The 27,437-nt window shown below is 33.7% G+C and overlaps 1 protein-coding gene across 1 annotated transcript in view; it reads left to right on the top strand.

The window, feature by feature from the left end:
• PHF14 (PHD finger protein 14) overlaps positions 1-27,437 on the top strand; it is a 163,535-nt gene that overhangs the window by 55,993 nt on the left and 80,105 nt on the right. Inside the window, exons 16-17 of the mRNA XM_090142134.1 lie at positions 12,514-12,564; positions 12,733-12,854. Of these exons, the coding sequence (XP_089998260.1) occupies positions 12,514-12,564; positions 12,733-12,854 (173 nt within the window). The remainder of the gene's footprint in view (positions 1-12,513; positions 12,565-12,732; positions 12,855-27,437) is intronic.

Here is a 27,437-nt window from a genome sequence, read left to right as displayed (position 1 = left end):
GTGGTACTTCCAAAATACTGCCAGTCTTAGGACGTACCTAAATCCACTCAATTTAGGGTTAGATACACTTCCTCTAACGTGTAGTGGGTTACACTGGTTAGAACTTCATTTTCCTCAGAGGCATTTTCTAACTTCTGACATTTGTACTAATCGATACACCACACTTAACTCCTCTGTGTATACCTTAATGGGATTAAGTAGGTATTTTTCTTCTAAATGTTTGGTTTAAATAAATTTCAACATATCTGGAATGTTTGGGCTGCAGGTTTGTTTTACACAATAGTTTCCTTTTCCTAATCTGTGACTAAGAACAACTTTAAGAATAGAAGAATAGAATCATAGAATAACCCAAATTGGAAAGGACCCATAAGAATCATTGAGTCCAACTCCTTACTCAAGCCAAAACAATTAATTTAGCTGTAACTATTTAGACTCTTCACAAAATTAAAAATTTATGAATAACTGAACACCTACAGAGCAGAAACTTTTTGTTCGCTTTCTTCTCACTGACTGAAATTCCTTTTTTTCTTACATGTGAGAATCAGTAGGTTCCTAACAGTTGTCTGGATGAGTTAAACTGACTGTGGTCATGTTTGTACAGAAGAGAGACAATCTGGTCCTCCTGTTTACTGAACTCTTAATATCTCTCATTTTTCTTCTTTCCCATGTCTAAACCTAATATAGTGGTAGGGGTTAGAGATTCATGATTATGGGAAATAAAACTAAAAGTACTGCAGGACAGGCATTCCAACTAGTAATAGAAGGGTGATGTAAGGTATAGTATGCGTATCTATAGGAAAGCAATATTGCTTTATATTGTGATTTTATGATTTGTGTTATTGGTATTCCATGTAGTACACTGGAAGTTAGAGCTAATGCTGTTGTACTGTGGATTGACAGTAGTTCCGTGTACCTTTCTCAGAAGAGTAGGAACAAACTACTCAGTTCTCAGAAGACTTCATTATTCCATTTCCATTTTCCATTCAGAGGGAAAGATTAAAAAATGAGAGTCACAAGACTGTTTCTTTTTTTGCTTGTCTCTGCGGTGAGTGCTTCCCTAGCTGTCTTGCCTGTAGCATTAGAGTAAGGCCTTCAGTTTTGGACACAGTCTCTCATTATATTAGTCATGGAACTAGGCCAGACCAGGCTGGAGCCATGAGAGTTTATTACTCTGCTTATGTGATACTGGCCATGTTTCTTCTGTGCTAAGTGCAGAGAAGTTTGTGTAGTTGTTCTTGAGTGCTTCCTTCTCTGTGATGATCTGTCACTGTTGCTGCATGGAGATCTAGTACCTCCCCTATTAACGCACGTGATATTATATAACACACAGCTAAAATTTACTTTGAATGGGCTAATATGTTGGAAAAGTACAACATTCCACTGCGGAGGAATTATGGCTACCTGTCTGATAAATACTTTGTTCCTCTGATTGACTTTTTAGGGTATCTTTCAGTTCTCTCCAGTCTTTTCTACAAAACACAAATTTGAAAGATATGGTATCCTATGATAAAGTTATCTCTGATTAAACTCTTCAGCTCTGATTGCTTGGCTTTCATGTATCGGCTTTTTTTTTGTGTGTGTGTCATTAGCATTGCCTTTTGCTTAACTGTGGAAGAGGAACTTTACACTCTTGATACCTTGCTTGTTTCTTTTTCTGAACTCTGCTGAATTCTTTAATGAGACTGGTACATTGAGGTGATGTAACAAAATGAGAAGTGTTGATCTTGGAAGACATTGTAGACACCTCCAAGTTGTATGAGATTCCCAGCTACCTTCTTTGTTAGAAAGGAAAGATTTTTATCTGATTATGGAGAGAACTTCTCTGTGGTATGGTTTAACAGTGATGACCGGGTACTTGGTGTCTCTTTTGTGTATTTCTTTGTATATTTACTTGGTGTAAATATTTTAAAATACAGAGGGAAAAAAAGTGAATAATTTGAAAATATGTTCACAGTTCTCTCATCTTAATATCTCTGAACATTTTATTCAATTTAATTTTGTTTTGCAAATTTGTTTGCAAATTGGCAAACCCACTTACCTAGCAGTGTGTAATCATCTTTGTTTATAGTTATAATCAACAAGTGCAATTAGAGACTGCTGAATTGTATGTTGCTCTTAAGGGAATTTCCATGTGTTTTGCATAAACTTATTTTCAGTTGATTCAATTGTGAGAAGGCTTTTGTTTTGGTGTTACTACATACCCAAGAAAAGAGAATGCATCTTACCTGTTTGGATTTAATTACAGCTGTTTATTGCATTTGACTCTTTGTTTTTTGTTTGCACAAATCGTGGATAAGCTCTACTATCTTTATTTTGATAAATTTGGATTAGGTAGTATTAGCTGATATCTGTGACAATTTTACATGCATTGTAGGGATAAGTGATTAACTAATTCTATATGCTAAGTATATGTAACGCTATACTATATTAGACTGTCTTCTTTCTAAATTTTATTATTAATTTGTCTTGCAACTCATATTTGGTAGACATAATAAAATACAGGCTTTTAGTGAATAATTGTAACAGCTTTTTTTTCCACATTTCCATCTGGCTATGAAGAATAAGATGACATTTGAGGAATATTAAGAATTATACTATTGTTTCTCATCTGATCTACTTATGTGTATTTAAGTTCTGCAAATATATATGCATATGTACGTGTGTATATATATATTTTATTTTTTTTCCATCAAACCTCCTGACTTCAGTTTTATTGGGGATTTTATTTTCCCCAGGGAAATTCTTTTTAAAAGAAAAAATAAATTTGTTTTTCCATTATTTTTTTGGTCTACTTTCCAGTGTTTTTGTTTTGCATTATTCTTAACAATGACTAGTATATCTATTTACCTTCTGTAACCCATATCATCTCTTCTACTTTTTGCTTTGTCTGAACTTAGAAGTATTTTCAGGGTATTCTTGTTTCAAGTGTCTTAACTGCTTAGCCTTAAGTCTGTCTCAAGATGCTTCTAAGCAGTTTTAGAATGGGATGCTTTGTGTTATTTTTAATGAGGTGCCATTTCTTTCTTTCTTCAGTCTGCTTGTGCAGAAACTTGGCTCATAACTAATTGCTGGGCTGGGAAGAGCTGTGAGTTATACTTATTTTCCAACTGGTTGAGAGGGAGGTGGAGACTCTAATGAAAATTTATGTTTTCTACTAGGACTACACTGTTCAGCCTAATTTTAAATCTGAACCGAGAGGACCACAGACCAGGGGCAATTGGGAATACACTGGTATTCACAGCTTCTGTATAACACTGAGGACTCAATATCCCTCTAGAATTTGGAAGTGAGAGAGAAGTATGACTGGAGAAGGGTATTCAGAGTCAGGATCACGCTTCTCGCTTGTGCAGTTCTCTAAATTTTGTCAGGATAGTATTTTGCATGTACCGTACAAATTACTTAATGCTGTGTAAATTTTTAAAAACAACTCTGTAAATGTACTCTAATATTTCAGTCTCTTAGGTTTCACATTGTTTGGGGTATTTGTATTAAAGAACATTTATGTCAGGAGAAACCATTTCAAAGTAAATGAGACAACAGTGGGAATGTGCAGTCCTTTGGGCTATATTGTTTTGGAGAGGGTGCCTAGCATGTTGTACATGAAAGAGGAAGTTATGAGAACGCATTTCTTACTTTAAACTTGCCTTAAAAGGTCATGTAAGATCATTCATAAATGCTCAAAGGTAAATTTAAAAATCAAAGTTCTCTGAATCTGAGTCTAAACAAGTATTATTGAGTGTGAACAGACTAGATCTTAGGTCTTTAGTCTATTGTACAAGAGCTGAATTTGCAGACAGAATATAAGCAGTGTTTTTGCTTATACAATTCAAGCCTTATTCAGTAATCTTAGTAATTGTTTAAGCAATTTCCTGGATTTCAATAGATAACTTTTCAAACTAGTTCTATTTAAATCCATAATCCTTGTAATTCCAATTTCATACTTGTATAAGCTTCATAAATCATTATTGCTGTTGCTAGTGAATAGCTAATTTGCATAAACTGAGCTATCTAAACATTGTTTTTTTTTTGTAAAAAAGCTGAAGATGTGTTTTAATGTTTGCTCTCAGAACCTACAGTTTTTTCATGTTGGATATTTTTGTTACAAAGATTAAAAGAAAAGACTGTCTAATAGTGTATGTTTCTAAGAGGTACAGCTAGTGCTTTAGAGCAGTAAGCTGAGGGATTAATGCTGTTCTTCTATACAATTATGTATGTTCAGTTTATGAGAGCCCTCATAAGATTATCCTTATTAACACAAATCAGCTTTTTATAACTTGCAACTTCCTTTGATATCCTCGAATGAAAAAGAAAACACAGGTGATTGTTCACCCAACTTGTCATCAGTTAAATAATTTTGGTAGTCTGGTATTGTACTTCTTTTCAAAATGAATATGCCGCTTTTGTCCCTTGAAAAAAATATCTCTAAGTGTAATTTCAGTAGTTCTTTTACTTGAAAGTATCCGGTTTATCTAGTATGCGTGCTGCCTTCTGGCAGTATAAAGAAGTTTCTGTAAGAAAGGTCACATCTTTTAAAGCAAAACTATGCATCTGGGGCTGGCTGTGTGCTGTAAGAGGTGGTAAGGAATGCTTTTCCTTGTAATTCTGGGGTACTTCTAATGAGCATATTAGTGTGTGTGTGTATAGATTCCATTTTTAGTTCCTTTTAAATGCAAACATTTGCCCACTGTTGAAATGGAGAAGTTGTCTTTTTGTAAAGGATTTAGAACATCGAATAGTTTCTCAAGGGATTTAAAAATGATTCCATCTTCTGATTTTCTTATTTTCATTACTTGAAAACTGAAAATCTGATAACTTTTTTTTTTCTGTAATCACTCTGTATAAAATCCAGTGAGCAGACAGTGGCTTTTCTGTTAAGCAGTAAAAACTAAAGTAAAAAGAATTATTTTATTTGCCAGCAGTATGCTGTTCGTTGTTTGGAACATGAAAGAAAACAAATCTGTGCCTGAGGGGCTATGCTTTTAAGTAGATTAGTTTTTAAAAGGAAATAAAAATACTGACAGAGCACCTACAAACTGTTCAGCTTAGGGAATTGTGTACTTTGCTTTTGTTTTACAAATAAATAGTATAATTTAGAATAAGTTAATATTTCTTGCTTTTGTTTGAAATACAAAATGAGGAATAATTATATTCTTTTTCTTACCGCATGTATTAAAAGATAAACAATTGTTATTTAGTGTTTAACTGAAGTATTTCAAGCAAGTTCTTTCCAAACATGTATTGTGTAATTTAATTACATGATGTCATAGATACAAGCTTTGAATAAGGGATGGTTACAGAAAGAAAATAGGAAAAACATTTCCAGTTTGAGTGTTCAGGGCTTCATAGAGTCAGCAAACAATATTACAACTCTTATCTGTCATGTTAGTTGACATTGTCAATGATTGATCAGCTCATTGAAGTTTGAGTAGAATTCCAAATGAAGCAACTATCATCAGGTAGCTGTGCCTTTGCAGTATTCACCTTGGAAGTTGCTGTTAATTGAACATGAGAAAAAACTAAAACAGGAGTTGCTCAGTTTTCTGAAACTAAAGGTGTTTATAAGAAAGAATGTTGTAAATTACCTTTATTTTTTACCCCTCTAATACTAAAGTTCAAACCCATCTATGGCATATCAATTCAAACATGCAGAAACTAGATCTATCAGCCTGCCAAATACATGAATGCTTGACAGTTATTGAGATAGTTATGAACTACTTGTTTGGGCTTGAAAGACAGAAAGAAAAGTGAAGTAATGCAGCTCTTCAACGAAGTTTGAAGTGAATGGACAATATAAGATTACTTGGGGTTGGGGAAGGACGAGTTGTTTGTTTGTTTTTAATCTTTTGATTTGTATTTTTAAGAAACGAAATTCATGGATAAGTTACTTTTACTAGGAAAGACATAAAAAGATGGACATACTCTAAATGATATTTGGATGATATAACTATAGACATATGGCAATTTTTCAACTAAGACCTTGTCAAAGTAGGCATTTAAGTTAACTTTTACAGAAAATAATTTCTTTCGCATCAGCAAACTGAATTGTTTTTTCAGGTTTTTTGGTTTCTTTTTTTGTTTTGTTTTGCCTTTTTGCCTATTGGATGTGAAGTAGCCCTTCTAATTCTCAAACTCTTATACTGAGTTCTTAGAAACAGTAGCTCAGTGTTAATTGCCAATGATTGTAAATCTTCACAGCATGGAGACAGGAATGTTAGAAAAATTTCCTACAAAATTTCTTACAAGAAAGGAAACTAAAAAGAGCCTCCCCCTTTTTTAGAGGAAATTGGAAGTCTTTGTAATTAAGCTTCGTGGTTGACTTATTTGTTGTTTTAATCATATATTGATTTACTGCCATTTTTTTTTTTGTTGTTGTTTGGCAGTTCCCTTTTTATTACTGCCAGCTTTATAGAAAATTAAATAATTATTCCAGAGATACATTTTGATGAATACCAAAATTTACCATTCAAGGTATTCGCTTTGATCTGTGTTGAGCGAGTGTGCCATCTGGTGTCTAAATTAACTGTCCTTACCTTTATTTAAAGTCATTTTATGCTTCTGTGATTCCATCAGTCGCTTTTTTTTTTCCATTAAAGAAAACAAAGTCAAAAGCGTTTTTCTGCAACTGTCTCTATTATAACTTTTCCATTGGCAAAGGATATTGGCAACATTGAACTCTTAATGAAGATTGGGGGACATGGATTAAAAATTATCATCTTTGTAAAATGTGGAAGATCACATTAGCTGTGCAGCTTCAACTTTTTTTTCCCTCAAGCTTTTGAAAACCTGTAGTTTGCTTTATGTGTGTTCTTATTATTTCATTAAGTTACTCTTCTCTGAAAGTGTTAGAAGTTTTCCTAGTTCTTCGTTCAGAAAACCTACTCATAATTTATAAAACTCAGCATTCCTTTTTTACTTGCTGTAATGAAAGTGTATTTGATAGTATTATTGAAGATTCATCAGTGATCAATGGTTCTTTGTGTTTATAAGCAGCCTTTTATTCATACCTTGATACATTTGTTTTATGTAGACTTTGGATGTTTATATATATAGACTTCCACAGAGGATGTCTCCAGACTTTAGGCAACAAAGAAATTGTCATTGTACCAATAGTGTTAGAGGCAGGTATGTGTTTAGTAATATAATCTATTTTGTAATGCGAACTCTGTGACTAGTTTTGAATTACTTATATGAAATTCTCAGACAGAAATGCATACCTTCCTAATGGTGCCATTATGTGATACGGTGTGCCTCAAAACTCCAGGAGCACTTGGAGTAAGTACTGAATGAATTTCCTGTGCTCACCTTTATAGAGAAAAGTATTATTTTGTGGTGCCATCACTATCAGTTATATTAGCAACTGAGAGACAAAAGGGAGCCCTATGAATACAGCAGTGTTACTTTGACAGCCCAGAGGTACAGAAGCACCAGCATAGTAAAGAGCATCAATCCTGTCTACTAGCAGATGCAGTGAATGCAAATGTAGTGAAACGTAGGAATTTGCACAGATATAACTGCATAAGCAGATGTACTGGGCCTCTTTGCAGTGCTTATGTGCAAACATTAAGAGAAATTCTAACCAATTAATGTAGTAAGCAAAAGTGAAACTGAAAGCAGAGCTTTCTTAAGTGCTTTTAAATGTCAGTGCTCTCACCCCTCATGTTTAAATACATCTTTTCAAACAACTTTCTGGAATTGTCGTTCAGAAATTGTCATTGATTTACTAAAACATAAAAAATAAAAAATGATCTGATCAAAGCCAGAACCATACTATTTTGCTTTCACGTTGTGTATACTTGAACTGTTGCTCACCACAACTGCTGACCACAGATGATCCCAATGTTTCATTTATTTTCAATTTTTTTATAATGCTGAGAGATCCTTTGTATAGAAAAAGTGACAGTATAAGCTTTTATCCTCCTGTTAAATTTCAGTAAATGCTTAGCATTTAACAGGAGTGCATAGTTGTGATTTTTAGGGACTGCCATTTCCTTTTGAACAGTTCTGAATCCTGTTGATTTTCCTTTTCTTCACGGGAGAGCAAAACTGCTCCAAGAGAGCATTCTTCTTTCTGCTGCTCTCTTTGGATAAGCAGGTTTAAAGCATGCATCTTGCAGACAAAGGAGTGAGGGGTAATGATGACCGTAGTGGTCAGAGGTCATGTATGCGCCAGGTCTGTCACATTCAACGTTCTGCTTTCACATTTGCAAACTAACATACCAGCTTGCTGTGTCTATGACTGATGGCAGTCTATTTCCTTTGCTGCTGTGCTTTGCTGCTTTGTTTTCTTTACTGCTTTGCAAACAGATTATCTCCTTTCAGTGTCTGGAACTGATCCCAGGTGTGGGGTCCTGTAAGAATCCTAGACCTTAACAAAAGTATTTCATTTGTCTCATGTATCAAATTCATTTTTTTTAATGAGAATTTTCAAAATTGTCCAGTCAGTGTATTTCTTAATGTTCTTTATGTTTCATATTGTTGTCAAGTTGTTACTGAGTTGCTTTTAAATGAAGTGCTTATTTGAAAGTGAAATTTAGCCAAATTCTAGCTTTCCCAACTTGATAATAGAAACTTCCACATCAGTTTTCGCTGAAGACTTCAGAGAACTTTCTCCCCTTTTTGGTTGACAAACTGATCCTGTTCTTGGCCAAATTTCCTTTGAACATTTGTTGTTTCATTTTGGACAGATTTATTAACTGTCTGATTTTGTAAGGAAGTGTTTTCAGTACAATACTTCCTTCTTTGGGTTGGAATCCACATTATCTACTGATTTCTTGTTGATTTTAATACCTTCTTAACATGCACCCCCTAGTTCTGAATCTTTCACACATTTGTTTATGCACTGTACATTATTCATTCTGTATGCCAGTATCCTGCTTTTTCCGTAATATGTCTTGATATTTCGAATTCCCTAAGCTGATGTGTGTTTCCAAAGCATGACAGTAGGCTGCTGCATACAACAGATGGACACAATGCACAATGATGACTGAAAGAAGTCTTTTTTTTTTCCTGGGTCTTTACCTATGATAGCATATAAAGAATGTAATTTGTACTTTTAAATTTTTTAATCTAATTTTTTACATGGTAATTATAGTATTTTCCTCTTGGTTAAAAAATATTTTATCATTACTGAATTTGTAATCTATGTTTTAGTTTTCAATATGACATTATTCTAATTGTATATATCATGAATTATTGTCTTGCCTGCTTAAACATCTAAAATGAGGGCATTGTATACTGGCATGCAATTTTATACCTACTTTTTATTTTTTACACAGCTGCATTCAATGGGACCTACATGGCTTGAAATTATTGGAGTTATAAATGTTCATAGAGCTCACGACAGAGGATAGAAGTAGTAATGCTGGTAGTTAGTTTGATGGGAGGAAAACTTTCGGTTTAATTATAATTTACAGTGACTTTAGGTATTTGTATATAGATGATGCAGATGCCTTGTTTAAACATATAAGGTAGAAAATATTTTTATTGCAGTACTAGATTTTATATGCCCTGTTATATCAATATTTCTAATGCTACATTAATTCAGATACCTGTAATGAATTGATTCTTTCAGATTTAGACTGATAGTTATCTGCTGTGAGACAATTGCACTGATTGTTCACTGATAATTTTCTCCTTTAAATTCTTATTTTCTATGCTGTCCCCTTGGTTCAACCTGGAAGACTGTGAAATCTAGTGAAAAATGCATCATTTGGAGATTAAGGCGATTTGAACTGTGATTGTGCCCTTTTGTGTTGGAAGAATTTTCAGTAATAAGCTTGGAAAAGTTGGTGTAGGTGTGTCTGAGATATGAGAATAATCCAGTAACAGTGATCTAAGAAAACAACTGCTTTTTAATAGTACATTTTTAACTCCTTTGTTGTCTTCTGCTTAGATTTTTCATCCCAACATTTAATTTTAACAGACTTTAGAAGGGAAAAAGAACAGTTTGTCACGAAATCAAGTTACAAGCGTAGAATAACTCAGTTATGGAAAGCAATACATGTCAATTGTGACTGTATTATTAAATGTGTTTTAAATAGTAATTCAATATAATTTAATTAAAAATATATTAAATAACAAGGACTGTTTCAATAATGCCTCCAATTTTATTATATTGGCCCACAATGTCAGAGAGAGATGTTGGTGGTATGACAGTAGAGGTTGAACCTTGCCACCAGTATTCTGTTACATTTTGTTGTTGTGTGACAGATGGCAGCAGAATGTTTATGGAGACTATAGTGAGCTCCCCGAGGAGGTGTATGCTGTGGTTCATCAGTGGTGATAACCTCTTCTGGTGGATCACCTCTTCTGGTGCAAATGTAATTTTACGAGTGTGGCATGTTCATTGCTGACAAAAATGCTTAGCTAATGGTAGTGCCTATGTTGAAAAAGTGTGTTTTGTAGCAGAGAATTTGCTCTATTGAATAGTGTTATTGTACTCTTTGTATCAGTTGTAGTTTTCATGGAAATAAGAGTTATTACTTGCAGAGTTACCTATGTGTATTTATGTGTTGAGTAAATAGGCTGTTACTTTGAAATACCTAAAAAATGACTTGGTCTCATGTTGTTATTGTGTTCTTAAGTTTTTCTGATGGAATTTCTTGATGGAATTAAACACAATACATATGGCTGCAAGCTTAGAATATGAGAGCGTTCCAGTTTATGGACCTTCATTTATTTGTGGAAAATAATATTTCTTACAGGGCATTCAGCTCTTACTGTCCTACAATTTTTAACAATTGTCCTTAGGGAAATGTGAAAGAAAATCCTAACAGTAGTTAGTCTTCTAGGGAGACACAAAACAAATCAATTGTACATTTGTTTGAAGTTCCTTTTACTACAGAATTAATTCTTATTCAAAAGCAGAAAAAAGCTTTTCAAACACTGTGTAACTAATTTAAGCAGGTACAGTCTGCTGAAGTGGCAGTTTTATTTACACTACAGCTATGTTTAAATGTCTATGATAATGTAAAGTACTGAACAATCTTACCGTGAAACTAGGAAAAATCCCCTCCAAGGAAGGCTAAACAGGAAAAGCATTATATTATTAGCTTGTTGGATTTTGTTTTACTGTCCACCTGCTTCTTAACCTGTTCTAAGATTTTGTTCACTAGCTTTTTCTGTGTTGACATCAAAAGTAGCTTTGTTTAAAAATAACTGAAATGAAAAATTAGACAGTGTGCATTTTTTTGCCACATGGCAAATGACTTCGTAGATGACTGTTTTCTCCAAGAAAAACAAGCATTTTGAAGTTCTTTTTAGAACTAATTTTGAAGTACAAGACGATGTTAAGTAGAATTGTATCTGCTTTCTACATCCTACTGCATCTGTTCTCATTTTCTTTCCTTCTTAAATAAGGGAAAAGTGTGATACTACCAACTTAACAGCAGTTTATATTGTTGCTGCTTCAGGGATAAAGTACTAAGTGAAACTAGATTTGCTTGTGAGTTGCATGTAGTTACTTACAGTTCTTTTTAAACCTTTGATTGCTGATACAGTTTATGGATATGTTACTTTTTAGAATGACTTCTTTAACACTGTAGGCATTTAATTCTTTTGGCCAAATGCAATACTGAAATTAGTTCTGCCTGTCATATTACTCATCTGATCTATTTTGTACCATTTTTAATGTTGGCATATAGTTAATGCTGTAGATTTATAGAGTCATAGAACACCAGAGCTGGAAAAGTTCTTCAAGATTGTCTAGTCCAACTGTCTATCTACCACCAATATTTCCCCACTAAATCATGTCTCTTAGTATAGAATCGTAGAATTGCCTGGATTGAAAAATGATTTGCCACATAGCTGTTTTCATCTCTCCTACTGTATACCTCAGCATATATGAAACTAAAGCTGATAAAATGTTTTTCAGAATTTAATTGTCCTAGTTAATATTGAAAACATTGTGCAAAAGTGTATCACAGAATCACAGATATATATAAATATCCTGTACTGTATTTATATAATATATAAATATCCTGTACTGAAATATAAATTAGATTACAAAAGGCCAATTTAATAGAGTCATAATTTTAAAGGACCAATTTTGAATATATGTTAAATTTAAAAAAAAGTGATATGTAATATTCCATTGTAACAGCAACAAAAAAAAGCTTATGGTATATGAAGTCTTGTGATCACAGAAAACAGTAAGGTGAATTTCTGTGTACTCTGACATCATGTATTAATTTACTGTAGTAAAGTTCATATTAAATTTAATCTCATGCATTTTGTAGTTGGATAGTTCATGAAACGTTGCCATGAAACTATTCTGAAGATGGTGTTCTTTAGAATTAGACTCTGCATGCACAACACAACAAAATAATTTATATTTTCTTTTTGGCCAGTGCTGTACATTTCCCTAACATCTGATATTGTAGTTTTCCCTCAGTAATTCTGTAGTTATTTCTTTAAATGATTTCATGAGGCATATTTTTGTTGATGTTTTGAGTAGTAAATAGCAGAAACATTCTGTGTTACTTTATATTGAAATCTAAATATATTTTCTTCTAGAGAACTAGAGGACGAAAACGAAGCTTTGTGCCAGATGAAGAAAAGCCTGAGGTTGGAATATAGCGTTTTGATTTGTTTGTTTGTTTGTTTTAAACACTTTCACAAAAAAAAAAAAAAAAACTTTGGGTTGAAATGTTACTTTCAGTACTGTAATTGAAAATATTTGCTTTCTTCTCCTTCTTTCCCCCCATTCCTTTCTTTTGTCTACTATTATGACAGGAACGGATTCCCAGAGAAAGAAGACAGCGGCAATCTGTTCTGCAAAAGAAGCCCAAGTCAGAGGACTTAAGGACTGAATGTGCTACGTGCAAAGGGACTGGAGACAATGAAAATCTAGTCAGGTAGGTTTGATGTTCTGACCTTACGAGGGATTACAGTTCCATCTTCATCACTTCGTTTTCATTATTTTATTGAAGAAAATATGCTTATAAAAAATATCTAAGAGAAACATTAGTTCAGAAACATTGACTTGATTCACTTATTGACCTGCCAAACATGTTTGCACTGTGGATTAAGATGTAAATAACCAAGGTAATCTGTTTTTCTAACACAAAGGAATTAATTTCTCCTGTCAGGGTGAATTGTCAATGTTTTATAGCAGGTCAGAAAGATAAACCAGCAATTTAATGATAGTAAAGCAACAGGACTATTTTAAGACTAATTAAATTAGTATTATCAACAATTTTATGAATTAAAGTTTGGATTATGAGTAGTTCATGTTTTAAACATTATTAATGCTACCTCCATTAATACAGATCATAAAAGGGTTTGATAAATCATATTCCTTATCTGAAATAGAGCTGAAAAAAAACCCTCTTGAGTGATGTTTTAGTAGGTGCAGGAATCTAATTAAAGCGTAGAATAGCTATTCAGTGGCAGCTACTATTGACCACAAGTTTTGCTGATTTAAACCTTATATCTGGCTTCCTGACCTCTTTGTGAAGCTATGGAAACTGCTCATAACTGTTGAAAGAAGAATAGTGGAGCTTAGCAACCACAAAACAAATTCTAATTGAATCTACTGAACTTTCATTAAAATGATCTCATAATAAATTCAGATAAAGGACCTAAGTATAACACTATTTTTTATGATTCAGATAGATTCTTATGGAAAAGACCTCCCCTTTCAGGACAAATATAATTGGTATTTTTAACTGTAGGGTTTATTCTAAAATGTATGTTTTCGTTTCATTCAAGGAATCAGTTATAGTGAAAGTCAGAATCAGTGATAAATGCAGGCTTTAGATTTAGGATATATCCCAGATACAGATGTCTTCTGCTGAGGTAGCTTATTTTATATCATGATAATAGCATATCTTGTATTGTAAAAGTGATGCAATTTTACAGATTCACAGAATCGTAGGGTTTGAAAGGGGCCTCTAGAGATCATCAAGTCCAACACTTTTGCTAAAGCAGGTTTGCTTCAGTAGGTTGCATGGGGAAGTGTCCAGGTGGGTTTTGAATATCTCCAGAGAAGGAGACTCCATAGCCTCCCTTAGCAACTTGTTCCAGTGCTCTATCACCCTCTAAGTAAAGTTCTTTCTTATGTTCGTATGGAATTACCTGTATTCCAGTTTGTGCTCATTAACCCTTGTCCTTTTACTGGGCCCCACTGAAAAGAGGCTGGCCACATCCTCTTGACACTCATCCTTTAGATATTTGTAAGTAGTGATATGATCCCCACTCAATCTTCTCTTCTCCAGGCTGAACAGTTCCAGGTTTTTCAGCCTTTCCTCATAAGGGAGCTGTTCTACGCTCCTAACTGTCTTTGTGGAGTCTCTTCAGGAGCTCTCTGTCTGTCTTGAACAGAAGAGCCCTGAACTGGACACAGTTCTCTAGATGTGAATTCACCAGGCAGAGTAATGAGGGTGGGATAACCTTCCTCAGTCTTCTGGCCACTCTTTAACGCACACCAGGATACCATTGGCCTTCCTGGCCACAAGGGTACGCTGCTGGCTCATGACCTTCTCTGCAGAACTCCTTGCCACCTGATCAGGCCCTAACCTGTTCCAATGCACACAGTTATTTCTTCTAGGGGTAGGATTCTTTTGAATTGGAGTACTTCTAGAACATCAGTAACTGTTGTGAAGGTACTGTACAGCTCGGTTGGCTTCCTAGGTCCTTCCCTGGACCAGACTGAAACAGAAGCAGGATATCCCAACATCTGTTAACACAGAAACGCGGTAATTGGTGGCAACAGTTTTTAACTCTCTGCAACAGGAAAATGGCTTTCTTTGGTCCTGCTCTCATAACAGTTGGCAAGAAATCAGCAGTGCAAGAAAGCTGTTTGGTTATGGGAACAAATCCTGGAAATGTATACCATGCCTTACTGCAAAAAGGGTAGTGAGTTAATTTTCTTCATCAGGCTTATTCTGTAAGTCAGTACCAGAAGTGAAAATATAAGGGAGATGAAGAAGTGCTTTCCAGAACCATATATTTAGGCTGAAAATTAAAAACAGAAAACTATTATTATTTTTTTTTTCTATCATCTGTCTCTCACTCAGCAAATATTTTGTCTTTACTGCATTTTGTTTTTGGCTTGTCTTCCACGAAGAAAAGGGAGGTTAGGGAGGATGTTATACAAGAGTTGTTGTTTTTTTTTTTTGAATGTGCAATTTGATCAGTAAGTTAAATGAAAATACGCAACTGCTGAAACTGCAGATTTGAGGGATAATCTTCATGGGGCCTTCCAGGTTTTCTATCTTATGTTACCAGAGACAGAGCTAGTTACATGATTCATGAACAATCCATTTTTCAGAAATGTTGTTCTAAAAATCACATAATTGTCTCACTTTTGGCTGCTAACTAAGCAGAGATTAGAGGAAGATAAGCAATTATTTATCTTATTTCAAACATTGCAATGCTGCACTTTCCCTCTCCCATGCTCAAAATGTAAATTGCTTTGTTTGTCGTTTGTGAGGTAATTCAGACCTGAGGCCCCTTGCTTGTATACCATTTGCAATTTGGCAAATGTTTTTGAGTTGAAGACATCATGAAACAGAAAGCCTGCTTATAATTAAGTGGTTTCTGAACTGCAGTTAAATGCTTATTGGCTGCTAATTTGCCAGCACAGTCTTTCAGCCACGGTTGAATGAGTTTTGTAAAATACACGTTTTGTGAGCAAAGATGAATATTTATTATGAAATCTGGAATAAAAAGTATTAAATTGTTCGACCAGCTATTACTGTTTGACAAATGGAGATTCAGGTTTTTTAATCTCAATTTTAGATGCTTATTTGCAGCATGGAATGGCTGCAGGATTATTCATTATCTATGTCTTTACTTAACCTGTTGTTCATATGGATACAGAATCTTTAAATAATTATCTGTAAAATGGTTTGAAACTATTCCTGAAAAAGGCAGGTTTCATTTGCGTAAATCATAAGTTCATTAATTGGCTTAAGTTTACCTTATTGACTTCAGTTTTTGTACTAAAAAATTGATTAAAATTAGAATATTCATATTTATTAGCTTTTTTTTTAAAGCCATATTGATACAGTACTTCTGTGTATGTGAGTAGTTGCCGTATAATTTATAGAAAAGTGAAGACTGTATTTTTAATCACTACTGTCAGATTTCATACGTTTCCGATATGAATATGCACTATATTAAAAGTGAACAAAACCAAAAAACACGAACAAGATGGGTGAATCAATCTTGAAATCCTTTTGCAACACCTTTTTTTTAAAATAGATTTATTACATTCATTTTTATGTGTATTATTTTTATTGAATAAAATACTTGTACAGTTTTTTTGCACAAGTATTTGTTATGAAATTAATGGAACAGTTACTATTTAAAAGATTAGTTGGACAGCAAAGAGTTAATCAAAGCAATTCACTCAGATAAGTGTAGTCTATCATAATAACGAGGGACAACTCATTGTGGCCTTCCACTGTTTAAAGGAAGTTCATAAACATGAAAAAATTCAACTTTTTACAAGGGTAGGTAGTGATAGGAAAAGGGGAATTGATTTTAAACTAAAGGAGGGGAGATGTAGAATAGATGTTGGGGAAGTTTTTCACTGAGGGTAGTGAGGTGCTGGAACAAGTTACCCTGAGAGTTGTGGATGCCGCATCCATGGAGGTGTGTAAGGCCAGGTTGGATCAGGCCTTGGGTAGTCTGATCTAGTACTTATCTAGCAATTGGCAGCCCTGCCTGTGGCAGAGGGGTTGGGAGCTGATGATCCTTGAGGTCCCTACGAATCCAAGTCATTCCATGATTGAGTGATAAGTGACCATAAGAAGAAGCCATATCATTGACTAGAGAATTGTGAATTTTGAATATCCTTTTATTGAAATGAACTGAGTTTTGAGAAGAATAGTAAAATGTAGTGTTTTCTAGATATTTAGTACGAGGTGCAGATAGATTTGATGCGAAGCATATGTTTTGTCATTGAGAATTTGGTAGAGGAATTTACAATAGGCACTTTAAACTAAAGCTCTGGGAAACCAGAGTCTACTTACAACCATATACTGCTCAGTCGTAAGGAGTAATCAAATACTGAAAATATTTACTTGGAATGGAAGACACATTTTGAGATAGGAGAGTTTCTAAAGCTTGATATGAAATGTAAAAATTTATCTCTTACACATTCATAAAGCAATTTAAAAGGCTATATTTGTTTTCAGATGTGACCACTACTGTTTGTTTTAGAAAGCGTTTATGTAATGATGTTCTTTTGTTTCATTTTTCGAATCTTTGAAAGTTGTCTGCAGTGGAGAAGTTTAATGGGTTTCCTTGATGATTTATTACAGCCACTGAATCACAGAACTTACAAAGCAGTTTCTTGCTATTTAAGCATAATCTCTCTTTTTTTATAAATTAGTGTGTTTGGGAAGTGTTTGGGAATATAGTACGTTAAAAAAAAAAAAACACAACACAAAACTGACATTCAAATACTTAATATGTGAAAAGAAGAACAAAATTAAAATGTGGTTTATGTATGAGACCAAATCATAGTTACATTGGCCAGTTTAAATATCTGATAAAGGATTGGATTTCTTTATATTACAACTTAGAGCAAGTGTACTTCTGACATCTTATGTATTGACTTTTTACACTTCACTGTCAGTCAAGTTAGATTTTCTTATTTCTTGTGATAGCATAACAGAATCTAACTACAGTTCTATTTGAAAAAAATATTAAACCAAATTTTTAGCAAACAGATTTTAATACTGATCATTGTATTCAAAGCTGTATAAAATTGATAAGTGAGCTCCTAAGTATGCATACAGTATTTATTTTTAATGCAAATGCTTACTTGAAAGTAAGTAAATCTGAAAGTATTCATTTCCACGTGTTTCAAGTAAAATCTGATATTCTAAATGTGCAGTCACTGTATCAAGGCAGGTCTTTATAAGGGAAGGTGAGTAGTAGAAAGATGAAAACATACAGTGACAAATTTACTGAAAGAAAAAAACATATCTGATGCATTTAACTATAAAATTTGTCATATCTCAGAGTCACCAAGTCACAAAATAACTGAAAATCTTGAAAAACTATACAACATCTATAATAGTGGGGCTACAAATGTGCGTGTTATATTTAGGATAATTGGCACTCTATAAGAAACTGAGTCCTTAGCTGCACAAAGTTATATCCCTTAATTCTATTTTTTTTAACAGGAAGTATATTTTAAGTTCTTCTGAGTCCTCTGAAGGTTTTTACTCTGAAACTGTTGCTCACCATATTTCCTTAATTGCATTTGTCTTGCATAAGTATGTCTTTACATCATTTGTTTCTCTCCTTTCCATGTGAGGTGCCTGTCAGCCCTCAAGTTAAAGATTTGTTCCTTAGATGTTAATCAGTTGCCAGTTTTGAAGCTCTGCATGAGCTGAAGTTTTTCAGAACAAGCACATTAATAATGAATTACTTTAAATGCACTGCAACAAAATTAACAATCTATCACAGTAATTGAAATAGTATGATTTACAATGGTTAAAGGCTGTTAATGTAGAGATTAATTACAAGGAAAATATTAGTTAATTTATCCACAATTTGCAACAGTCTTAGGTTTTACAAAGGATTATAAATGCATTATCTTACTGGAATGAAGTACTTGAATGAAGGGAAACTTCATGTTTAGTAGTGTAGTTTATTTCTGCTACATAATTTATGGGGATTGCATGTTAACTCCATGTTGACTTTTCTAATTGCATAAGTTACCTGCCATATCATAATTTTTTTTTCCTCTCTCATTCATTTTACTGCCTTCTCAAAGGTATTTCTTTTGATGCTAGATAGCAAGTGAACACACACACACACACACACACACACACACACACACACACACACACACACACACACACACACACTCTTGTATTTCTGTTACTCAGTCCTCTAAAGCTGCATATACCTGGAACATTCAAAGTCTTATTGCAAGTAATTCATAGCAGACTCTTGAATGTTGAATTAATTAGAAACCAGTCTATTTAACTGTGGTAACTAAATGGTTTCTTTAATATGCATGTCTGTTGTTTTATGAAAATGAGAAAGCAAAACCTGGACTGAAACCTGAATTATTTCTTTGCCCTGACATTGTCTAACCAGTTAGGTCTTGGGGAAATTCAACCCACTTAAAAATCTAAACTCAGATTTTCAGATAACTAATTTCATTTTTCAGCTGTAGTTTAATTCTTGACACCATATGATCTTGATCTTAAAGACAGCCTGCCCAGAAATGACCCGAAACAGAAACTTTAGAAGTACTGTCTAGATTAAGAGACTTGTTTCCATTCAATTATTTGTTATTATAAAACAGGAAAGCCAGGTTATGCAGTATGTGCATATCTATAATGCTGTTTTTTCTAAATCATGCTATTAAATCATGCTTTTGTAAGACAGCAAAAATTTAATAGAAGGTTATTCTACTTACTTGTGATCAAGTGAAGATACAGAAAATAATCATCTTTGTACTTTTCAGGAAAAAGATGATTTCTGTGAATTTCTTTTTTAAATAGTATTTATGTTTTTATGATATTTCCTGTTAAAATACTGTGAAGAAATTAAGTTTTCTTTTTAAAATATGTAGAGTAGAAGAATGTATGCTTGTATTCTCTCACTGTTGCAGAAGTTTTCAAACCTTATTGGAGTATTATTGTAATGTTTCACAAGATTTTTCAGTGCTCCCATTACCAAGTGATTTTTTATTTTTTTATTTCCCGAAGTTATTTGTTTGTTTTACTTTTCTCTCCTGAAATCAATCAAGGATTAATTTTTCCATGGCTACTTGTTTTTCTTCCAGTTATTTCCCAGTCTGTTTAGTGATCAATCCCCCTTGAAGTTTAGTGCAGGACTTATTGATCTCTTTATATGTCTGTCTGTCTACCTATCTATTTAAAAGTTGTAGGCCAGTGACTCTCAATTACTTGTATACTGGGCTTTAATCTCTCTGTTGGGCTTTAAACTTCCACTGTGCAGTGGAAGTTTCTACACTCTTCAGATGCAAGTTTGATTCAGTTGTTTAATTATCAGAAGATCTTGGTACTGGTGTTTAGTCTCTTGATCCTAAATGTTTGTGGACTTGTATAATGAACTTTTGAAGTAGTACATTTTTCAAGTAACTGCTTGTAAATAGAAATTCAGGCAGATCTTTCTGTGAAATTACTTTCTGTTCTACTAATAATATTTTACTTTTCTTGATGAGTGAGTTTTCAGAAGTAGTTATCTTTTTCTCTGGTTGCAGCTGCTTGATTAAGTCTGTGCTGCTATCATGGATTTGTACATTAGAGCTTTACACTGTATTTAGCAGTTGTCATCTGATCACAAAACTGCTCAATATTTCAGGATTTATACCTTATTTTTCTGGTTGCCTTAAGAAATACAGGGATCAGAGGCCTCCATACCTTTTTCTTACTCCTGAGTTGCAAAAGAATTAAAAAGCATAATACTCAGGCTCTGCTGATTATCTTTTCTCTAAGTAGTGAGTTCTTTAGAGGAAAAAAAAAAAGTCCATGAGTGAGGTGCCTCTGCAGAAGATTCAAATTACAAAACAGTATGCAGAGAATGTGGAATTACATTATCTGTAACAGCAGAAGCTGATGACCTAGTGAAATATTTCCCAGCCTAGTTCCTAGTAATACATTATAGTTACAAAAGATTTAAATATTTATCTTGATAGGGTCCATAGCATTTATTTTTGTGGGTATTCTTAAGAATTTTTTCTTAAGGCATCAGACATGTATCAAATAATCCAATTCAGTTGGCATTTGTATGTGTCAGATATTCCATTGTTCTGGCCAAACAGCTTCAGTAACTTTCAGTGCAGCAAGGTTATCACATCAGAGCATTTCATAGAACAGAGTGTTCAAAAAAACAAATGTCAAATTTTTTATCAGTTCACTTGTTCCGCATTGTTAAATGGAGCCATAGCTACAGAAACCGTGAAACTGAAACACTTAAGAAATTTATAACTTGAGTATGTTTGTGCTCAGATATTGAAAGAACATGGTAGAAGACAGTGGCAGGAAGCAATAACCTCTTAAACACTGTATTGCAGCTTTAGTTTCGGCTTGACACAATTAGCATCAATTGAGAATCTGTAAGTCAATTTTCTACAGTAACTATCTGCCCACAGAAATGTAATGTTAATTATGAATTATTTGAGTATGCTAAATGATAATAATTCGTCCTAATATGCAGTCAGTTCTGTTTCTTACTCTTGTTACTGCTGCCCACTACTACTGTTCCTCTTTGATCTGTAGCTAGGGAACCTGTGTGGGGCTTTAATAGTAGGAGGCTTGAGTTATTAGTGCAAAAATCAACTGCAGTATTCAAAATTTGATGTGAAATCAGAGAGAACACGTTTTGCATTACTGAAGAAATGCATGAGAAGTAGGTTAGAGTACTGGGTGCTTAACTCCTTTTGAATCTTTTTTTCTAAGCATTAGCCACAGTTTTTAATGACATGAGTAAAATGGCATATAGCACAAATTTTCATTAATAAATTAATGGAGCAAAAGTGTGCAATTTCTTGTTAATTTGGGACTAAATTGAGAATTTTCTATATGGTGGAAAATGATGATCTCTGGATAGCTGTGGATAGTCTACTTATATATGCAGTATTATTCTTTAAGTTAATAATTCTGTAAGCTATTTCAGAGCTGGGTCCTGGAGAACATACTTTTAGAACCAAGGCAAGGAAACAAAAAAAACTCCCCTTACAATGCCTCTTTAGCACCATGATGTACTGGGTAAAGAAGGCCGTTTTGCAGCATATGTTAGAGAAGAAATTTATTTTTTGTAGTAAAATTTTAATATACCTGAAGTGATTTACACATAAAATTTTCTAAATGGAAGTTTGACAATTTTACAAGTTAATATTAATCTTTTAATAGAGTATCTTTTTCTGAAAAAAGAATATAGTTCTTGGTTTTAGTTGTTCCTATATTTTGGCTTAATATTACTATTTGCTCCAATTTTGTCTATTGTGGATGATCTTACTGTTGTTCCCTGTCCTTGCACCCATTGAAATTACCGACTGGAGAATCTAGACTAGAGTAATTATTCACGTGTTTGTTTCCTTTTACCTGCATTTTGCAAGTGGATTTTTTTTTAAGTCACCAAGGCTGGATTCAGATTTTGTTTTGCTTTACAATTAATAAAACTGACTTCTCTGGAGCAAGTGTGATTATTACCATAACCTATATGTGACGACTTTGCATTCTCATATCAATAAAAACTACTAATTCATATCTGCCATTCAAAAAGCCACAGATCTGGTTCCATAATAAGAATTCAGTATCTCTGCATTTAGCACGTCACTGCTTTATAACGATCTCCTTCTTCTTCATGTTTTTCCTAGGCACTTACCTTTTGAAGTGATTTTTTTTAATACTTAATCTTTGTCATGAAATGTCTTTTTTTATCTTATTTGAACAAATATTTTTTGGATGTTGCTGTCATATGAAGCCCAGAAAAAAAGAACAGTTTGAGAACTTTGACGTGCTATTTTGAATAAGGTAGCAGCTAAATTTCAAACCTTTCTTTGACTTCATGTTGAAGAACACATGGTAACTTCTCTTGGCTTTTAAGAGAAAAACTGTGGAAAGGAAACGGGGAAAAGAAAAGAAAAAAAACACGTTTGTTCCCTTTTTCATATCAGTTATTGTAATAATGTCAAGATCAAGCTAATTAATTTTCAGTTCTCTGATTAACTGGGTGAAACTGTCTTTTTCTTGTTTCATTTTTATTTTTCTCATAATTGTCAGTTAAACTAAGTATAACACCGCTCATGTCTTCCGTATGTATTTTGCTGTTGAGGAACATGAACAATAAATTACTGTAATTCTGACTTTGAGATCTTGATGTGTTGCCATATTAGGGAAATACACAGTAAAATATAAGCTGACGCTGGAATTTGATGTCATAACTGACTTTTACCATTGCATGTAAACAGAGTAATTATTCTAAATCATACCATCGCTTTCAGCCAGATAACCACTAAAATCACTGCAGAGTGGTTTCCTGAAAATGCCACAATCCTTCAACTGCCAAATTAAACCTAGGGAGAACAACTATCAGTAGTGCCTGCACAGTTATGTAGAGAGATACGCCCTGAACCAACAGAAAAGATATTCTGGAAGAACAGTAACCTTTCCCATGATGTGTGGATTTTCCATTACATTTCTGACACAAAATGCTGTGAAATGATTTAATGGTGACATTTTGTTTTGCTGACTTTCCCTTTTCTCATTAAAAGGAAACAAAAGTTAGGTTAGGAAGGTAGAGGAAGGGTGGCCAAGCATTTGAATTCTATTACATTCTATTACACTGTTCTCTTCTGAAGACAAAAACAAAGCCATTCTATGTGCATTGTTTCTCATATAGAATTTTACTGATTATCGGGGAAGGGAAATATATGCATCTCCAGCAACAATATTGAATGCCTTTTTCTGTAAATTTAATTTATGTTGTTGCTCTGCAGTAATTGCATGCAAGGTATGATAATTCAGGAAAGCATTCTTTCTAATTAGCAATCACAGAGACTTTACACATGAGCTATACAGCACAGTACACATTTTTCTACATGTCATTTTTGATATATATTATAAATTGTTGGAGAAGAGAGCAAAGTATCAGCAACTATAGTACACTGAAAGGTCAGCATTGTCACTTGGAAATGGATAAGGTTGTATGGAGTGAGAAAGCTTCTGCCCATCGATATCATACAGGAGCTTGTATGCATCTAAGCTAATAAATGTAAGCGTGGTTGAACAGGAAATGTTATTTGTCTGAAGTGTTGTTCTTGCATTCTTTGTCAGCTTTTGGAACTAATGAAAAATCATGCTTCTGCCTATCACAGTATACACTTTCATCCTTGAAAAATACAGTTTGGGTTTTCTTTTCTTAAGAACGTATAAAGTTTTCTTGGCATGTCATTTTTTTTTTTTCCTTCTCCCATCCAGTTTTAATGTATTGAATGATTATTACTGCCATTGTATGTGATTAGGTTTCCCTCTGGGGAGTCGCACTTCACAGGTGCGATTGTCCAGTGACTTGCAAGAAAAAAACATTGGTTTTGGAGCACATTTGCTGTCGCATTATTTATTGACTAGTCAAGAAAACATGCTGTGTTTGACAAAAAGTCAGAATATTCTTCAGTCATTTCTGATTTGAGAGCCTCAGTTCTTTAATTGAAATCTAAAATGAAAATAATTCATTCAATTTAACTATTTGTAGTTAAAAGCAAACAGAGACAACTAACCCTGCACTCTTCCTAGAAGCTAGTGTGTATAGTTGGGTTTTACTGATGGAACGCGTGTCATGAAAGCTGTAGCAATTGAGAGCATTTTCAGGACTTTATGAAAGCTTCAGCATTCTACATATGGTGAAATATGTTTGAAAGGTGATTGTATTTTTCAGAGGGAATTTCAATGATAATGACAGCTAAGTGGGTATTGATGCTTGATATGTTGCTCAGTTTTAGCTGAAGTTGATAGAAGTAAATGCAAGTATAATTCAGTGATACCCATGGACTAATAGCTAACTTAGGATATATTAGAACATTATTTTATAGAATTTCCTCAGTTAATTGCAAAAATCCATATGTATGTAACCTAATTGATAAAAATTTGTTGCCCTTTATTTGACAATAATACCTAAACAATAATTTCAGATCTAATTCTTACGAAAGGCAATTACAAATGAAATAGGTGTAATAAAGTTGTTTTGTCAGGCTTTAGCTGTTTGCAGTTTCATACAGCAATAAAAGCTAGCAATAGCAGTATCAAAACTGCATAGCAGAAACTTGATTATAATTTGGTAAGAAAATACTGTATGAATAAAAGTGTATACTTCAGTCTAAACTGCAACTAAGTTTTATTCTTGGATTTAAAAATCTCATAATTTTGAAGACTTTTCTGAAGCATGCTTGTTACTGAAATTCAGCGACAAATTATACCTGATCCTGATGTTGTTACCTAGGGAAATAAAGGGAGAGGAATAAATCTTCAGTTTTGATACTGTGTTGGTATTATGCCATCCCAGGCATCAAAATGGATGTCTCTTTGGATCTTATGATATGGACGACTTATTTCATATCCTGTCTCTGCTTAGCAATTAAGGCAAATAGAATATAAAAGAGAATGGATGAGATTCTTGTGCATTTTTTCCATCTAATGCAGAGTGCATGCTGATTAGTATAACCACCAGGGAGCACTGGCTTGTTGTTTGTGCTTGGTAAAAGGCAATTAAAATAAAGTTTAAATTCTGTCTTTATGACCTTGACGTCGTTTTAGATTTCAGTGTACTACTTGTTTCTGGTCTAGCGACTGTTCTGGACATGACTTCCTAAGGGGGTATATTTTTGCATTACTATTCAACGATGCTGAGTTTTGGAGAACCAAGGATGAACATGTTCTTAAGTTACAGTGTAAGTTAAGAATCCACACCAAAATGGAATAAATGAGTTTTGAAGATATTAAAAAACAAATTACATTCGGTAACAGCATGAAAAATTTTGGTGAGGATAACCCTACTTAATAAGTTTTGAAGACTATTTAATAATAAATGACAGATAAAGAGAGCAATTTGTAGATTTTTCTGGCTTGATGGAAACTAAGTAATTGTAACTGCCAAGCATGTGAACCTGTAGAGGGATGTTAAGAAATGCGTTTGAGGAAAAGGTGCTTAATGTTCATTTTAAAAGAAAAGTTGCATCTGTTGAGATTTTAGGTTTTGCATGACTAAAATCAGTATTGCCAGTTTTAGCAGTCAGAGCAGTGCTCATCAGTCTAGTATTTAATTGACATTTTTTGCATTTTTGAGAGTTTATGCTATTACTGGTATATAAAAAGCAGCAGTTTAATATCTTAAGATGCAAAGCAGATGAAATGGAAAAAAAAAGTGTTATTTTGTAACCAGTCATAGTAAAATTATTTAAATTTACATAAAAACAGCCTTTCGTCTGCTGGTACCTACTGACAGTTCTTTTAATAACACTGGCTGTGAAAAAGAGATAAGAAAACCAGCGGGCTTTTAAAACTCCAGTGGTAATCTTAGTTTTTCACATTAAAGAACAATAAGTAAACTGTAGGACTTTAATTTTCTTCAGTTCTGAAAGGCTTGTCTAAACCATTTTTGCTTGTATGAAGAGCTGAATCACAGAGCAGCTGTGATTGGAAGAGACCTCTAGAGCTTAATCCCCAGCCCCTTGCTCAGAGCAAGGTCAGCTGGAGCAACACACTCCAGGCAGGGGCTGGCTGGGTTTTCAGTACCTCCATGGATGGGGTTTCTGCAGCCTCTCTTGTTCTGTTTGACCTTCCTCACAGTAGAGCAAACAAATGACCAAAAAAAAAAAAAAAAAAAAAAAAAAAAAAAAAAAAATGCTGCTGCTTATGCTAAAATGTGCACTGTTTCAATTTGTGTCTGGTTCCTCTTGCCCTTTCATTCATCACCACCAGGAAGTATGTCCCTCCCCACTTCACACAAACACAGGTCAGGTAAACTGGCTTTCTGTGGAGGGTCTTAAGAGTACTGATACTCTGTTAGGGATCATAGTTCTTTGAAGACTTGATCTGAACAGTTTCTGTGAGTTAGCCATTATTTTCTGAGTCAAAACTGTTGTGACCACTTTTTCACCTCGTACGTAGCTACACACGCATGTAGGTTTGTATAGATTGTATGTGTGTATGCATCTAGTGGTCAGCAAGGGCAATTACAAATTGTGAGACCTGTCCCACGCTCCTGTGTGCTGTCATTTCATCTGGATTCTCCTCTTAAAGAAAGCGACACTTTAGTTTGTGCTGACCCGCTTCATTGCTGTATGTTTATAACAATGTTCTGCATCTTTGTGGGAAAGGAATTTTATAACACTTGGTACCTAATGTTTTTTTGCAGTTGGTCCTGCTTAGCGTAGAAATCACAAAAGATTAAATTTCTAAAAAACTGGAGTCCTTTATTCTGAAATTTGAATTAGTAACTTATCTGCTTAGTTCTACTTAAATATTTCAGTCTCATTTTAATTATGAAAATAATATCTTACTATTTCGTTCAAGGTTAGTTTTACTGTTTTGTGAGATGCTTAAAAAAAATTTCAATTCTAATGATTTCTGCATCTAAGTTTAATATTAACCTATGAGTACAAAATGATTAATTATTTAGTAATGAAGATTGATAAAATTCTGAAATTAAGCAGCATGGTATTTTCAGTGTAGATTAATTTATATTGAAACTATCTGAAGTACTTTTTCTTAGTCTACTACATATGAAATTGTTTACTTGAAGATAATAGACTTTATAAGTTAAAGTGATACTGTTCAAAACATTATTATTGTCATTATTATTGTCAACTTAAGGAAAGTGATACACGAAGAAAAGGGAAACTTGTGTTTCTGGTTAAATATTTCTGCTATTGCCTTTTTCAGCATTTTGCATGTGTTCAGTATTCTGTCAGCCCCAGAAGTGCAAATGTTTCCAGATTG

Source organism: Phasianus colchicus, chromosome 6 (genome assembly GCF_987193195.1).
Source record: "Phasianus colchicus chromosome 6, bPhaCol1.hap1.1, whole genome shotgun sequence".
NCBI classification, from domain to species: domain Eukaryota; kingdom Metazoa; phylum Chordata; class Aves; order Galliformes; family Phasianidae; genus Phasianus; species Phasianus colchicus.
The sequence above is the reverse complement of the archived record's forward strand: the minus strand, read 5'-3'. Positions and strand labels throughout refer to the sequence as shown.